The 18035-nt window shown below is 38.2% G+C and overlaps 1 protein-coding gene across 1 annotated transcript in view; it reads left to right on the top strand.

The window, feature by feature from the left end:
- LOC126416367 (L-2-hydroxyglutarate dehydrogenase, mitochondrial) overlaps window positions 1–18035 on the top strand; it is a 98839-nt gene that overhangs the window by 13921 nt on the left and 66883 nt on the right. Inside the window, exons 2-3 of the mRNA XM_050084047.1 lie at window positions 8171–8585; window positions 8714–8908. Of these exons, the coding sequence (XP_049940004.1) occupies window positions 8171–8585; window positions 8714–8908 (610 nt within the window). The remainder of the gene's footprint in view (window positions 1–8170; window positions 8586–8713; window positions 8909–18035) is intronic.

Below are 18035 nucleotides of genomic sequence, written 5' to 3'. Positions count from 1 at the left end.
TGGCTTCTTGTGCCTGCAACAGTTTTAACGTGTTCTAGTCTGCTTTTTAGTAACTCTTTGACTGGTTTCACCTCATCTTTCAAAACATAGAACAATTGTATTCCAGAGATATTTTTCTGTACCCAGGTAAATAATTGAAGAGGTGTTAGAATTTGACCTTCTGTAGGGTGCTGCAGACTAGCTCATGATGCCATGCGCCTAATGGTAGCACCACTACCATCACATACATTTTTACCATGACTTGTTGCGAAAAAATTCCATTCTGCGTGAATCTGAACATCGTGGTAATGCAGGCATAAATTTTTGAGATTTTTACAGTTTTTGTACTGACTAGCTGCCCCATCACTGAAGTATTTCGCAAAATGTATGTGAGGCAGCTTGTTTTTCACATATGCCATGACAGTGCGAATGTGGGTATGAACTGCAATGGCGTCATGAATTAAACAATCACTAAAAACGCACATGTTCATGACAGACACATCACCTGATCCACCTCTATAGTAAATCACAAATGGCTGGAGAGTTGCTTGACTGTTGTCCCAATGATATCCTTGGATGGCATCTTGAACTACAAAAGCATAATTTTCAGAAAAGTCTAGTATTACTATAATTTCATCTTGTTTCAAATTATCCTTACAAAACTGGAGATAAGCCGATTGTGCTGTTGCTGTGAAGCTGTGTGTAGTCAGTTTGTCTGTTTTTTGACAACACATTTCAACAAAATCTTCCACTGTACTTTTATTTGTTTCAAGACTTGTGTGATCCATGTGTGTCCATTGTTTATAAGAAACAAGTTCATCGTCATCCATAAGGAGTTCAGCATACAGTTTGTTATTCATGTGTTCTGCAAGATTTGCCTTACCAGGACACTTTTCACACCTGTGTATCATGCACTGGTAGGAACTGATGTCACACACTAGCAGCTTCATTGCACCTTTGTAATCCAGACCAGTGTCCTTTATAGCAACTAACATCAGCTTAGCATTTTGATGGGTTTCACATACACAAACATTGTGTGAGCCCCTTGCACTTACAGGCACAACCCATTTTGGCCGAAGATTGAAAAAAGGTGATAAACTTACTTTGGTATTGGGATACTTTTCCTTGAATTCTACATATAGTTCTGATATGTTGCATAGCAACAGTCTTTTTTCATCTGTACACGTATATTTCCCATTTTCATCATTACGTAGCCTTTTTTTCCAGGCATTATTCCGCTGTAGTCATTATTTTCATAAAAGTCCGACACTAGCACCTTTATTTCTTAACTCAATTGCTTACCCTGAGCCTGCTGAAGTTGTGGAAGCACTCCTTGGGTTGCTTTTATTTTCCTAGTTTGCTTTACCATGTATGTAGAAACATTGAATTCCTTTGTCGTGTAGTCAGTAGACCAGCTGGAAGGTGCAAGGGTAAGAATAGCTATTTCTTTCTGGTGTGTGGATATGACACATTTTTCTTTCAAATCGTGCACAATTTTGTCCAAATCGGAGCATTTCGGGCATGATTTCTGTTCCTTTGGAGCAGATAGTTCTTCGTCTTCCACCATTAGTGTGTCAGCTATTTTGTGTTTTAATTCCATTTGAGCTTCTTGTAGTTTTCTTCTACCATAACTGGACCTGTCTCTTTTCCCAACTTTGTGTGTCTTCATGGGAGACAAACCAAGAGCAGTCACTAAAGTATTTAATTTCTCATCCGCTGTGGTTGTAGGTGGCTGATACTCTTCGTCACTGTCATGTAAGTTATCAGAATATTCTTCATTTTTTAGCAGTGTAACACACTTGGGACATAACTTTTGTCCTGGTTTCATGTTAAGTCCCATGCTCTGATTCACTTTCAATACTGATTTTATATCAATTTCTCTGAGGCTACACTTCACTGTCTTCTTATGAATCCGAAATGGATCAAAACAACTTCTTTGTAGGAAAGAATACGTATCCAGAAACACTTTCACACGATGATAACAAACACTAAAGTTTCCTGGAACTATACTCCTTGTGCCCACAGGGTGTATCCCGAATCTCCATAGCAACAAATCTTGGTCCGATTCATCCAGATCATTCAGTACAAAGCGAATGCCACATTTTGTTCCATATGTTGTTTTATGACATTCAGATGCTTGTGCTCTACCAATACTGTAACTTGTTTGAACAAAAGCACCAGTAGTACACTCTTCTGCCTCCATACTGACTTTCCACAACAGTACTGACCAGTCTGAACTAGAATCTTAAAAACGTGAGTAACCTGTAATTGTTGGTTGTTTCCTCTGTTGTTCCTGCCTAATAATGACTCATTCTGTCCCTGAAAACTACCATTGTTTAACTTTCTGTTGCCTAATGGTTCCCAACAATTGCTGCAGCTTTATCTGAAACAAGCTGTCTGCATCATCACTATTACTTGCTAAATCGTGTTAAAAGAAATGTAACCAAATGCATCTCTGTCAACTTTAATTGTACACAAATGCCTTGCAATAATAAGTTGAAATTTTGCCACATATTATATTATGGTCTACTTATGCAGTGTTTGAAATTTGGCTTGGATATCACTTGTCCCTTTTGTGCTACCCCACTTCAAAAATCCATGTTTTTCAGGTAATTTTTCAAATATTTGTATTTTCGTGTGCATGTAACTCTGTTTGTGTGAGTGATATGAGCATGATGAGTTCTGTGTGTGTTTAGGCCACATTAAGCTTACCACAAAAAAAAAAAAAAAAAAAAATTATACCCTTTTTGAGTGAATTATATTTGGCATAGAGGGCACCTACAATATGTACCTTTTAACGTATTACATTTTTTTAATCACATTTTGGAAGTTTTTATTTTCCCCCAGAAATATGTTGTTGGTGTTTTGATTCATAGTGTGTGATCTCTAAGTGGATGTTACTGGGCTGTAAAGTTTTCGCTGTTGTCGCTGGACTGTGTGGAATACTTCCAAAGTTATTAAGACCTGAAGTTGGGTCTGAAGATAGATTGCCAGATGCAGGTTGCAATTTCCGGGTCATGCCACCTTCTTTCACAAGCCATAATTCTGGAAGTAATTGGCAGGGGAACTTAAAATTTTGTACATTAGTGTTCCACACTTGGTAGCATTGGTGTGCTAAATTTCAGCCAAATCTGAGACTATCAGCTGGAACATTTTCTCAAATTGGTTGAATTGACATGGAATGACCCTTGACTAAGTTTTTTGTCAGATGTTGACAAAACATAAGTACACGTTGTACACTTGTTTGTGGGCACTAAGGCATGACACTTGGAATCGTACCCCATTTCTCCAACTTTGCCTCTTTTTTCAAATGAAGCAAAACATCAAGAGCACCAAATTCCCAGTGATATATTTAACCCGCAGTGTGCGGAACATATTGTTCAATCTGGAGATGGTCCTGTGATATTTCGGGGGTGTTTTGTATGACATGGCCTTATCCCACTCATTCTATCAGTCAGGATCTTTATTTCGACATATTTGGCAATCAGGCATTGCCCTTTCTTTTTCTACATATTCATGATGTACACCGGCGGTAGTGAAACTGATTTGATCAAGGGCCAATACTGAAATTGTGTGTGTGTGGGGGGGGGGTTCACATAGAGCCGTGTATATACTGACCTTATTAATTGGTTACCTGCATATGTTAATATGTTATGAGCCCCCAATAGACTAGCTGTAGCAAGGGGGCAATAAGTTGGCCACCTCTCCTCCTCTGTAGTAATGTTTTTTGAAAGTCAGCACCATTTAGAACACTTCATGTCAACTGTTCTCTGTTGCAAACTGCTGCTATCTCAGTGACCCCAAAGTTGTAATTGTCTGATGAAGCGCTTTGTTGTGTATGTAAGTGGGTGAAAAATTGATTAATAACAGTATTTGCACTTATATTTAAATGCATTACGCTCACTCAGGGTCACTTTGTACCACTTTTTTCCATGTTTTGAAAATACTGAATGCAAAGTTGGAAGTACACATCACAACAGACATCGTAACATCCTACACTTGTAGTTACTGAGTGCCAAGGAAAGTGAAAATGTACACTAATTAAATCCCTAGCGTAGTAAAATTGTGGGTTTAATACTGGTACAAAGTTACACCGTCATTCAAGTTAACTTTAGACCAGTCTTAAAAATTTAGTATTATCTGCAACATCTAATGCTCTGACCAGCTTTAGACCTGTCAAAAGAAAATCAGGTGTAAATAAGGAGCAGAAACAAAGTGTTACTTCAGTATTGCAGGTTTACTTTGAAACAACAAAATATATTTATTGACCATGCATTGTGTCCTTGGAGTCTTTGGCAGCGGGATGTCTGAATAAAATCTTCTTAGTCTCCAAGCCGTGCCAATTCAAATAATATTCTCGAGCTTTTGCTGGCGATTTCTGCCATTGTCATCAGGAGCTAAACTACTGACTGCTGGAGCTAGCACTTTTTCTGCTTGTACAGCCACGATTATAGTCACTGGCATCAATATGAGAGAGCCGAAATGGCACGTGGGCAGAAGGTGAGTTGAGCAGCTTGTAGCAACTCTGGCTTGCCACAGGACCAAGTCACATCAGGTGGTGCAAGGGTCTGGCACCACATTTGAAACTGCCACGCCCACCACCCTACAAGTGTTAAGCATCCATTGTTGTTCACCTTCCACAATGTATCATTTTGGTCCTCTGTTATTGGTGCCAGCAGCCGTAATTGTGGCTATATAAGCAGAAAGTTGTGACAGCCTCAGCACTCAGTAGTTTTACTCCTGATGACAACAGTGGGGATAACCATCAAAAGCTCAAGAATTTTATTCAAATTGATGTGGCTTGAAAACCAAGAAGATTTTATTTGACCATCCTTTGTTCGATCTCATGAAATATTTTTGCAGTTGTGAACATGAACCACTTCCAGCTATTTAATGGAACGAAGACAGTGAAAATCTTTTTGTGTTTTGTGTTTTGTGTGAGTGGTCATCTTAAAAGCTTCATCTATCCCAGCACAAGTAACAGCCATGCCCAAAGGAACATTGCATTGTACATCTTTACAATACAGACACTGCAATTCCATATTGTTCAGTTTCAGTCACTATCATAAGAGTTAGTAGAACACTGAATGGACAATTAAAATCGTAACTAGAAGTCACAGAAGTAATCAAACTATTGCTGTTAATACAAAATTAATCAAGTTGGTAGAACGCCAGCCATTTGAAATAAAAGTATTACATGGTGCAAAGGTATCCTGACTAGAAAAAGTTACCCTGATTGATTATACGCATTACGAGACATGATTAAATCTACTTATTAAGTATTTTCAATGTCATTTTTCTTTTGCTCACTGCATTGTATTACAACAGCTGTAAGTTGATGTTCCATGCCACAAACAAGTACCACATTTGAAGATGACCACTGTGTTATAAGCATTAAACGATAGATCTTACTTCCATGTCAAAATTTATACCATAGCAGCTGATCGCTATGAGTCACACATGGCTGTGAGTTGACAGTACTGGAAGACAAATAATAAAAAATTGCCCCTCTCACATCCTTTAAACCTGCAATAACTGTGCTACTTACCCCTCTGTCCCTGTGGTAGCAGCCAACTTTACTCACAATCGCATTCATCAGTATCAATTAAAATTGAGTGATCATAAAATATTACTGTCTCGGTAATTATTTTTGTCTGTTACGGAGCACGAAAACTATGCTCTTTTAGAAGATTTAATGTTAATTGACTTTTTGGGCTCAGCTGTTAGTTACTAGATGGATATTATAAAATACGGCTGAGAACTGCAGACCGCACAAATACTTGATTTGGGCTGCAATCCAAGGCGACAACAGTGTTCACAGGGCTGCATTCATACATTCATGGTTTGACAAACACTCAGTACCCAGTCACACTTTGACTGGCCCATCAATCCGTGGTCTTAACCTCACAGAAACTTTGGCACTGCTTAGAACATGAGGTGAAATGTAGCAGTCGATATTCCTGCTCTTTTGTAGATCTGTGGGATCAAATCTTCATCGACTTCCTGCAGCTGGATGTGGTACATCTAACTTGTGAGCTATCTTCTTGCTGAATTGAGGCCATTATCGGGGCTACAGGTGATATTATGTGGTATTAGTCATGATGCCTCATGGTGGCACCTAATTTTTTGTCTCGTGTGCTTATTGAGGTGAATAAAAACAGCCTTTGATTCAGACTAACTCACAATGACACACTAAATTGATTCATTTGTGGTGTTATACTACACCAGTTAGCATGAGGGTAATTACTCCATAAGGTGCGAAATGTAATTTTCTGATGGGTAAAAACTAAAGGTTTCAACTGTGTTTCAACTATGAAACTAAATTACTTTTTAATTGATCATTAGTATTATCGCTATTTCATAAGGCTGATTATAAAATTTACGAATTGTTATGTTTTATAAAAAATACTTACATTGGTCATGTCCATTATAATTATCCGGCTAATACTTGCATTAGCGTGTAATACAATGCAGTGGAGGTTACAGTTTGTGTAAGAAATGTGTGATTATCATCTTCCTCATGTAGTACATTCACTACACACATATTCAATACTTTGTTCCATGCAACCGTAACAGTAAAATTTGGGACGTATACATCACATATGCTTAAATATCTCATGGGAGAGCCTTCTTGAAGCTGTACATAGTTCCCAAAATTGATCAGTTATTGCTTCATTATTCATTTTGCAACAATAAACAAACTAATTGATAGCTCAGCACAATAGTAACTTTGTAATAGGTACTAAACTGCTGTAAGGCCTACACAGTGTTATTATTATTATTATTGTTGTTGTTGTTGTTGTTGTTACCAGCTAGCTGACTGCCAGAAGTCTTCCAATTTCTGCCCATTCGCAAGTAAGAAGTATAGCAATCAAGTGATTTACAGACAGTAGGCCTAATTATTGTGCACACATTTTAGTTTGGTTCTCTTTAAATGGGATGCAATATGTTGATGAAACAAATGTCAGTAGGGGGAAAAGTGATGCAGAGGTAGCATGTTCTACATCTATATCCATAAACTGTAAACAACCAAGGAGTGTATGTCCCGTTGTACCAGTTATTGGGGTTTGTTACTGTTCCATTCATGTACAGTGCACAGAAGAATAATTGATTGAATGCTTCTGTGCATGCTGTGATTATTGTAATCTTGTCCTTACGATCCCTATGTGAGCGATACATATGGGGTTGTAGTATATTCCTAGAGTTACAATTTAAAACCAATTCATGAAACTTTGTTAATAATCTTTCTTGGGGTAGTTTGTCTGCCTTCAGTAGTCTACCAGTTCAGTTTCGTCAGCACCTGTATGACACTCTCTCATGAGTCAAACAAACCTGTGACCATTAATGCTGTCCTCCTGTGTATAGTTCAATACCCCTCATTCATCTTATTTGGTACTGGTCCCACACATCTAAGCAATATTCTAGAATGGCTCACCCAAGTCACTTGTAAGCAATCTCCTTTGTTGATTGATTGCATGTCCCCAGTGTTCCACCAGCAAACTGAAGTCTACCACTTGTTCTGTTAGAAGCATCTACCCTCAGTGTGCATAGCTTTCCATTTTTGAGGAGGAGTTGTAGATATCATCTGCACTGCCCTGGGAATTGCATCACCAATCCATAAGTAAAGATTGTTAGAAATAAACAGTACCTATTGTCTCATTAGTTAATGGTTTAGTAAGACAACTTACCTTTCATCATTTTAAATATGAAAGTGTTCAAAGAAAATTATTTTTCATTAAAAAGATTCACTATGATGGTGGGTGTTGGGGTAAGGGGGGTGGGGGTGGGAGGTTACTAGCTAACATCTGATGACACTTAGGGGTTATTGTCTCAGAAAGGTTGGGAACAACTGCACTACACAGAGTGCTTGGCAAACTTGGGGCCGGCCGAAGTGGCCGTGCGGTTAAAGGCACTGCAGTCTGGAACCGCAAGACCGCTACGGTCGCAGGTTCGAATCCTGCCTCGGGCATGGATGTTTGTGATGTCCTTAGGTTAGCTAGGTTTAACTAGTTCTAAGTTCTCGGGGACTAATGACCTCAGCAGTTGAGTCCCATAGTGCTCAGAGCCAGCGAACTTGGGGAAAAAAATTCTTCCATGATATAAAAATCATATTGTTAAACATGATACCTAAAAAAACATGTTTGTGTGGTCTTTACAGTTTGTTTATATTAAAAGGTATTCTGTCAAACAGCTGTCCCGATGATAAAATCTACGATATCGTCATCATTGGTGGCGGTGTTGTGGGAATGGCCACAGCTCGAGAACTTAAGCTGAGGTATCCAGTTTTCAAAATGGCAGTCCTAGAGAAAGAAGATAAGCTTGCTGCTCACCAGAGTGGTAACAACAGTGGTGTCGTTCATGCTGGTATATATTATAAGCCAGGGTCACTTAAGGCAAAATTGTGTGTGCAAGGTTGCTATTTGTCATACAAATACTTTGATAAAAAGAATATTCCGTACAAGAAATGTGGTAAAATTATAGTTGCCACTGATCCAGTTGAAATACCAGCATTAGAAGAGCTGTATCAAAGAGGGCTGAAAAATAATGTTCGTGATATTAGAATGATTTCTGGTCATGAGATCCAAGAAATCGAGCCTCACTGCCATGTAAGTACTATATCTTCAACAGTAAAACTATCATTATTTGTATACAAGTAAGACTGTTACATGTGTGTAGATATGGTATAAATAACACAGTTGTAGATAGTGTATTGGCATATATTTTTTTGTTTTAGGGTGTTAAAGCAATACACTCTCCACATACAGGAATTGTTGACTGGGGTTTGGTTACAGAACATTATGGCAAAGACTTTGAGGATGCTGGAGGAAAAATATATCTCAATTTCAAAGTTACAGGATTTAAAGAACAGAGGAAACCTGTTACAAAGGGTTCAACGACATATCCTGTGAATATCACATCTGAAAACAATGTAAGGTATTTGATATTTAATAAGATGAAGTTTCTACTTATTGATAAACACTTGCTATAGTTAGTTGCTTTTAAGATGGTAGGCAGAAATGAGAACAAGGCATAGTTAGTGAATGTTATGTAGCCAGTCTGCATTTGTCCGTTGGCACACTAAAACCACTATTCCTTGTACTGGAGAATACCAGAACACAACATGTTGGGCTTCTGTTAATGATGTCACTGTATTGTTGAAGAAAATGTATCTATCAAATGCTATTTTGTCAACACTTTATTTTAATTTGACACAATCAGAAAATACTTCAAAACATTAACCAATTCTGATCTGCTCTGGCAATCATGAGACATGTAAAATAAATTATTTTATGGTTATGAGAATGGCCAGTGCAGGCTGATACTAATTAACATTTAAAGCATTTTGTGATTGTGTTAAATGAGAGTAAAGTGTTAACAATTTCATTAGTCACATTCTCCAATGACCAAACCTCATTCCTTCTAAATATTATTTCTGTTGCTTTCGTAGTAGGTAGCATTTTACAAGTTGTCTCACCTACTCTTTTCACTGCCACTAATGCTGGAAACACAATAGGTATTGAGAAATGGCTTTCATGGGTGTGAATGTACAGCAGGGGCTCATGAAAGTAAATACTATGAGACATTCTAGACTGTGTGCAACTATTGGTTTCAACACAAAATTGTCTTTTAAATGAACACAACATATTATTCCATACGCAATCAGTAACAAGAGAAATTAGAATAATAGTGGCATTGATTGCATCACAACATTCAATTACATCATGAGAAATTGGAACATGAAATTGATGCATGAAATAAATGAAATCAGCTGCTATTGCACTTCTCGTGATGCAAGTGTGATCCTCATGCTGCTTGTAATTGCGATGTGATTGACGTATGTATTCTTACTTCCACTTTTATCATGAGGATCAAAAGTAATAATAGGGATTTCTCCCACAAACATTGATATGTACATAATGATGTTCATCGAGCACGTTGTATTTATCCACATACAGACTATGCAACAGTACCGGTTGGTGTACGCCACCCCGTTACACCACTACAGTCAACCCTTTGCCTCTGCAGTTGTGTAGAGGAGTGGGACACAATTGGTGCTGTGTGCGGGAATAGCTCACTATGAAGCAGGTTGTTGTGTGTGGAAGTACGTACAGGTATGTGGCAGTGGTGTACTGTACCACTGTAATTGGTGTCACTGTTGTAACCATGATATTAATTTACCTGACCATCCATTCTAGGCATTCGACATGATATTCACAAGTGGCAAAAATGAAGAAATGGTTGACATGATATTACTATCTGTAGAATGTCACTAAAATGGTACATGTGTGGCACAGGTGTATGCCCAGTGGTACCCTAATAGGCATCATCCGATCTGCCTTACCTGCATGAATATTGTTAGAAGGTTTTGCACAACAGAATGGTTGTCTCTAAGAACACGGATCCAGAGTAGAGACGTAACACATGAAGCAGCAGAGGTAGCTGTTTTGGCAGCAAGCATTCGTGAAATGGAGAGACAGATGGGAATCCTTCAAACAAGTGTGATGTGTATTCTGCTCAGGCATAGATATCAACCATACATATGGTGCTACATCAGGGCCCCCATGATGATGACATTTACAATCGGCTGGAATACTATCAGTGGGTTCTGTGGCAAGGTCATTACTTTATGCATAGAGTTCTGTTTACTGATGAGGCCACTCTTACAAACCATGGGAAAGCCAACTTACACAATATGCACTACTGGTCTCCAGAAAACCCACACTGGATTCGCCGGGTTGAACATCAGTGTCAGTGGAGTGTCAGAGCATGGTGTGGTATTGTAGGACACCACATCATTGGCTGGTATTTCATTGATTGCACTCATAGTGGATGAGCGTATGAGCAGTTCCTGAGATGTTCCTTACCTGGACTGATGAAAGACATACCCCTTCATTTGCGTCAAATGATGTAGTATCAGAGTGAAGGATGCCTTTCACATAATGGCTTTGTGACATTACAGACACTAAACCAACAATTCCTACATCAGTGGATCAGACGGGGCAGTCCCATTCAGGGATTTCCAGCACAGTTGCTGGACCTCACCCCTGTGGACTTCTTTCTCCGGGGACATGTGAAAGATGTGTTATATCTGCATGTCCCAGCAACAGTGGCCAACATGAAAGCCCACATTACCGCAGCATGCACTGCAGTAATACCACAAACTCCAACAGCTGTGAGTGGATCCATGATGAAGTGCACACAGCAGTGTTGCCAAACAAATGGCGATCTCTTCACACTGCTGTATCCTTTTGCACACCAGCATACATTTTGTGTATTACGGAGAAGATATGTTTGTTTTGTTGGTACTACTATATGTTTGTGTGTGCATTGCACCACCTGCAATGATTCAATAGTGTCGCAGTCATTAAAGATATTCAGTGACCTGTCCCTTACATCGCATGTACCATTCTGTAATTGATGTACAAATAGCCTGTGTCCCTTTGTGCGACCCTTTGACAGTCATTAATTTTGTTTACTCTGGCTGGTGGTTATCGGTATTTCATTACTGTTATGTGGATTGTAGTACTGTCAAAAATTTCAATAAAGCACGTATGAGTAAACTGTGTCCTGGTTTTCATTTTGGGTGACTTGACATTTGTATGTTTCCCAGTTTACTAACAGTGTACATAGCAATATGTAAGTGCAGCATTTGTTGCATCGTAGTATGTCAATCACAGCGCAGTCATGAGCAACATGTGGGTCACACTTGCATCGCAGGAAGTGCAATAGCAGTACATTTCATGTGTCAACTTCGCATTCCAATTTATCAGGATGTAATTGATGTATTGCGATGCAACTAACATCATTATTATTGTGATTTCTCTTTTTATTGATTGCATGTGGAATAATATGGAGTGTCCATTTAAAAAAACAGGAAGTTTGTGTTGAAACCAATATTCGCACATGGTTTAGTGTGGCTCATAGTATTTACTTTTGTGAGCATGTAATGTACATTCATACCCATGAAAGCCATTTGTCAAGATCTGTTGTGGTTCCAGAGATATTGTCAGTGAAAGGTTAGGTGGGATACCCTATATATTCCTGGCACTGTCAGTTTGGGAGCAATCTGCAATGTATGGTGGCTGAGGAGAATGACAAAAGCCTAGATCACTAAAAGAGCATTTTATTGGATGACTGGTTTTGACAGAGCTATGCTGTAATCATTAGATCTTATGCTTTAAAATGTATACAACCAGGGTTGCCACAGGTTCTGGAAATCATGGAATTTCTAACACATCAGGGAAATAACCGGGAAATTTGAAAAAAAAAAAAACCCTGGAAAAATCTCATTTTTGTCTCAGTAGATGAAATGGTTTGTTTACTGAGGTGTCATGCATTGCAGCTGGCTGGGTACAGCTGAATACGTGTGCTGCTTCTCTACTCCCTCATTACTACTGCTTCTCCCCTTCCTAGCACTCCCTCAGCTTGCAGTCAGTGCTGCCATCACTTCTTGCCGCTAGCCTAGCAGCTGCTGACAAGAGACAGTGAGGTAGAAGTGGTTTGTTTGGATCTGATTCTCAGAGGCTGTAGACGCAGCTGCCGGAGACAGCAGTCGTGTGCATGAGTTCTGTGTGAGTGATTTTTTTTGTGTGTGTGTGTGTGTGTGTGTGTGTGTGTGTGTGTGTGTGTGTGTGTGCGCGCGCGCCCGCATGCGCTCTCCCTCTCTCTCTCTCTCTCTCTCTCTCTCTCTCTCTCTTTCTCATTTTCTGACAAAAGCTGTGGCTGAAAATTTAGTTGTGAGAGTGTGATTGTCTTTTTTTATGTGCCTATTTGCAGCTCAGCAATCATCTTTAAGGTGATTTGTTATGTATCCTCATTATTATTGATTCTCAGAGTATTTGAACAAGTTATGTGCTGCATGGATTGATCACCATCATCTCATTTCGTCAACATGCTATCCATGGCTCATGAATAGCTGGCCACACAAGTGGATTTCCGTGACAGGCCAGAACCACAGGCCATTTCTGCAGGTATCTGAAGTGGATCAGACCTGGCAATCTGAAGCCATTCAGTTCCCACTAATATGCAGGTCCTGCTCGTCAGATCTAGTCTCATCAAATTGCCCACAGGTCGGGCGTGTTCGTGTGTGGCGTAATGCAGCAGATTTTCATAGTTTATCAATGGGCCCAGGACTGCAGTGTTCCTCAGTAGGCTAGAGGCCATGGGCGATGGACTTCAGGAATTGCAACTGTCTCACCACAAGTATGTTGTACAGTGTGGCATTTTATAGACATTTTGTCAGTTAAAAGGTGGTTTATATGTTAGAAAGTATGGACAATAATAAGAAGAAAATTGTCAGTTGCTGACAGTTTGTACGCTATGTACATATATATTTCTCAGAACAAAAATCACAAAATCCTGTAAAATAATAGATATAACACAGTGGGTAATAACCAACAATAATGAACATAGTAGAACCAACATTTTATTGGTGATCACCTACAGCATTGGTTTACACAATTCTTCCTCACCTTATACAGTTCTTTCAAGAGGCCTACTTTTTCTGAGGTTATTTTTGAAATCAGTGGCGGTATTCTAAATCACTTTGCAACTCCAAGGAAATGTGTATTTTTGTCACCAAATGTGTTCCGTTTTATTGAAATAAAATAGTATCAGTGATCTTAAGGAAACATCTATACCATTTGGTTTGTTTTCTCCATCTAAAACAGTTCATTACAAATGATGTTGATGTTAGTACTTCAGATTTTTGCTCACATCAGGAAACGCCATCTGCTTGAAAGTTTTTTCCTTTAGATATTTCCTCATGGCGCTATTGTTCCTTGAACCGTAGCTGCAGAGATAGATTATCAACTTATGTCTCAACTTATCCTTGAGATCTTAAAATTTGTCAGGGAATAATTCTAAGACTTGTCTGTAAATCAAGGAATTTCACTTGGGGAAACTTGTGGCAACCCTGACAACATACTGCCCATCAGTGTAGCAATTTCCTTCATATTGCATATATACTTCCCATTACCATCAAGATCACTGCATGTCCACATGTAAAACATAAAATATTATTTACAGACAAACATAACTATATTGCACCAGTTGCAAGTGTTTGTGTTCACCACCTGCTGACAACTGAGATACTAGCTGGGGGTGAACATGAACACGTGTAGTCGGCACAATATAGTTATGTTTATATTTGTACATAATACTTTTATATTTGACATGCTGATGTGTTGTGATCTTCGAGTAGTGGGAAGTGCATATGCAAAGTGAAACAACTTGTAACATTGATGGACAATATGTTGTAAACTTTTTAAAACATAACGTCAGTGATGACAACATAGCTCTCTTGAAATCAGTTATCCAATAAAATGCTTTTGTAGTAATCTTGGCTTGTGAAGTTTCTTCATTTTCCATAGTTAGCATTATTGTTTTTCATTGGGAATGTACTGAAACAAGAAACAAATACGCAAAAGGATCAGTACAAACAATTGCAAATGCAAGAACTGCAATGCAAACTACACTTGGGATAAATCATCCACTGACTGTTACTTATTTGCGGACAAATCAAATGGCTGGTCAATTTTTTTACTGAGCTGCTTTCTGTCACCTGTCATGTTATGTGCAACACACTACACTATTACGTAATGTGGCTTCAAATTAAATATCCCAGTTTTAATTACTTACACTATGTAATATTTGATGAAAGTGCAAAATGAGTCTCAAAAAGGAACAGTTAATGGTTGGCTTCCCCCTCTACAGAAATAGGATCAGTTTGCTGAGCTGTCTAAACGTTAAAACAAGGATTGACATGTAGAGCAAATGAGTAGTACCCATCATACACCACATAGTATTTCACAGATGTGTGCAATAATAATAATACTTCATTCTCTCAGATCTCATCCTTCTTTCTTCATCGGAAATCACCCTTCCTATTGTCTGTTTGTTGATTCTCGTTTGCAGTTTGGTTTGTTTGTCTGTAAATTTCCTGATTTTGTCAGTTTTGTTTCTTAGGTCTTCCAGTGTAATCTGTAGCTCATCCACATCTTCCTTGATTTCTGTAATCCACTTAATGTTACACTTACTATTCCACAATTTTTCTATTATTCTCCTGATGATTCTGTTCTCTGGTGTTCTGATTAGATGTCCGAAAAATGAAATGTACTCATTACCAGTTATTTTTCCTTGTAGACTTTCATTTGTAGCTACTCTCCAGTGTCTATCTTTCAGTATGATTTGTTGATGTACTTTCTGATGATTCTTCTCTCTATTTTGAGTATTTTGTCTATTTGTGCAGCGTTAGTTGTTTTGAAGATGGTTTCACTTGCATATGTTATTTCTGGTTGAGCGGCTGTTTTGTAGTGTTTTAATTTTGTTGCTATTGACAGGCTCTTTTTGTGATATATTATGCTCTAGTCAATTTGTTTATTCTGTTACGCCATGTTGGCTTTTTATTGAGGTTACATGTTACGATTTCTCTCAGATATTTAAATTTATCTACAATATTGATTTCTTGGTTTCTCATGACAATTTTGTTTATGAGTGGTGGGTCAGTTAACAGGATGACTGTTTTTTCAAAGGATATTCCAAGACCAATTTTCTGTGCTATTTCCTGTAGTGAGATAACTTGATGTTTGGTTTGCTGAATACTGTTGGACAAGAGAGCAAGGTCATCAGCAAATCCTAGACAATTTAAACTTATGTTGTCTTTGGGCCTTCCAGTTTGGATGTTCTTTGGATTAGTCTTGTGCCATTCCCTCATTATGTATTCTAAACCACAGTTGAACAGCAGGGGTGCCAAGCAATCTCCTTGTCTTAAACCTGTTTTTATGATGAGAGATTTCTCCCCCGAACTTGACTTGATACAGTGTTGGTTAAGGTGCGTTCTATCAAACTGGTTAATTTTGTATGAAGCCCAAAATTTCTTGAGATTTTTAACATTGAAGATCTATAGATACAGTCATAAGCCTTTTTAAAGTCCACGAAGGTTATCACAAGAGGTTTATTTCATTTCTTGTAATATGTTGTGGCTAATTTTAAAGTGATGATCTGTTCTGCACAGCTTCTCCAAGGTCTGAAGCCTCCTTGGTATTCACTTAATTCTTCCTCTAGTTGTTCTTTGGTCCTCTTGTATAGGATTCTGGAGAAAATCTTGTATGTGCAGTCTAAGAGAGAGATATCTCTGTAATTATCTGGGTTGCTTTTATCTCCTTTTTTGTGGAGTGGGTGGATTATGGCTGTGGTGCAATGTTCGGGGAATTTTTCTGTTATCCAGATTTTTGTTACGGCTATGTGTAAGGATGTTTGAACTGTATCTGTGGCATATTTCCACATTTCTGCAAAAACTTGATCTTCTCTGCATGCCTTATAATTTTTCATCTCTCTGAGTGCTGTTTCCACCTCTTGGATTGTTGGAGGATGTATGAGATCGGGTAGAGTCTTGATGGGTGTGTCTGTGTTAATTGCTAAAAGTTCCTGGGGTTCTTCACAATTCAGAAGTTTACTAAATGCTTTTTCCATGATTATGACATTTTACTTGTCATTGTGTGCCATTATTCCCTCTTCCCTTTTCAGCATTAACGTGGGAGGGGCAAATTTTTGTAATTGTCTTCCTAGCATTTTGTAAAAGTCTCTGGAATTGGTTTTGTGATAATTTTCTTCTATTGAATGGATTAGATCTTTCTGTGATTGTCTCTTGGTTTGCCTGATAATTTGTGTGAACTTTTTCTTGATATTTTTGAGGTTGATTGCATTTTCTTCTGTTTTGTGTGTTTGAAATTTTAACCATTCTGAGTTTGTCTTTTTACGTGGGTTCAATGGGGCTAAATTTTCTGCAACAAGCAGAATTTGAACCAGTTCTTCTAAATTATCTGTCAGTTTTATGTTTTGTGTGACTTCTCTATATTTATCATTTCTAATTAATTGGAGGGGATCAAAGTTCCTCTTTCGTTTATTGCACTTCGGTTTCTTTTTTAGTGGTGTGGACTTAATTTTGATTTTGACAATGTAATGATCTGAAGCTGTATCTACCCCTCTTAATACTTTAACATTGTAGATTTCTCTGTGGAAGAATATGTCCATAAATACACGATCCAGCTGCCATACTCCTTTTCTCCAATCAGGATGTTTCTAAGTTTTAAGTTTGTTTGGCCTCCTTTGAAGTATGTCGACTTTGAGATCAGTGTGTGTTCCCTACAGAGTTCAACAAGTCTTCGACCATTCTTATTTGTTTGTTTACGTGGAGCCCAGTTCCCAATGATATCCCAGTATTTCCTTTCTCTTCCGAGTTGGGCATTGAAGTCCCCTAACAGGATCTTAACATTGTTAATTTTTACTTGGTTTAATGTTTGGTCAAGGAGATCCCAAAACTTTTCTACTTCGTTCCTAGTCTTTGTTAGAGAATTCTTCTCATTAGTAGGGACATGGGCATTAATGATGGTATAAATTTTGTTGGATGCTTTTCAACTCAAAGTCGCAATTCTAGGGGAGATGGCTTGAAAATCTATAATCAAATCTATTATTTTCACCTTGACTATAAACACAGTTCCAAATTGGGGACATTCTTTCATAACCCTTATTCCACTGTAAATTGTGTAACCTTGTGATTCGAATGGATCTTCTGTAGTATTTCTCATTTCATGGAGTCTTGCTACTAAAATTTTCTGTTTATCAAATTCATCCGTCAAATTTTTTAGTTTTCCTGCTTTAATTAGAGAATTTATATTATGAGTTGCAATATAGTTGATCTGTTCTTGTTTGATCCTGTTCTTATGAACTGGCATAAGAATGGGTGGTTGCCAATGTTCCGACTCATTGAAGCCTTCTAGGTGGCTACCCACCTTCTTTCCTTCTCCAGCTTTCTTTGGCAGGACATTGGAAATTTTTTCCTAAAAGACCTTTCCATGGTTGACTTTCGAAGGTAGTTAACCTTGGATGGAGTAAGCTCCAATTAACAACTATGGTTGTTAACCGCAGAGGCACAACCATAGATGTTCATAATAATAATAATAATAATAATAATAATAATAATAATGTTCTGCCAGTCGTAAAAGGCGACGAAAAGAACAAACCACTAATAGGGCTAACCCCCCTTTTAGTGTGAT

This window comes from Schistocerca serialis, chromosome 8 (genome assembly GCF_023864345.2).
Source record: "Schistocerca serialis cubense isolate TAMUIC-IGC-003099 chromosome 8, iqSchSeri2.2, whole genome shotgun sequence".
Lineage (NCBI taxonomy): Eukaryota > Metazoa > Arthropoda > Insecta > Orthoptera > Acrididae > Schistocerca > Schistocerca serialis.
The sequence above is the reverse complement of the archived record's forward strand: the minus strand, read 5'-3'. Positions and strand labels throughout refer to the sequence as shown.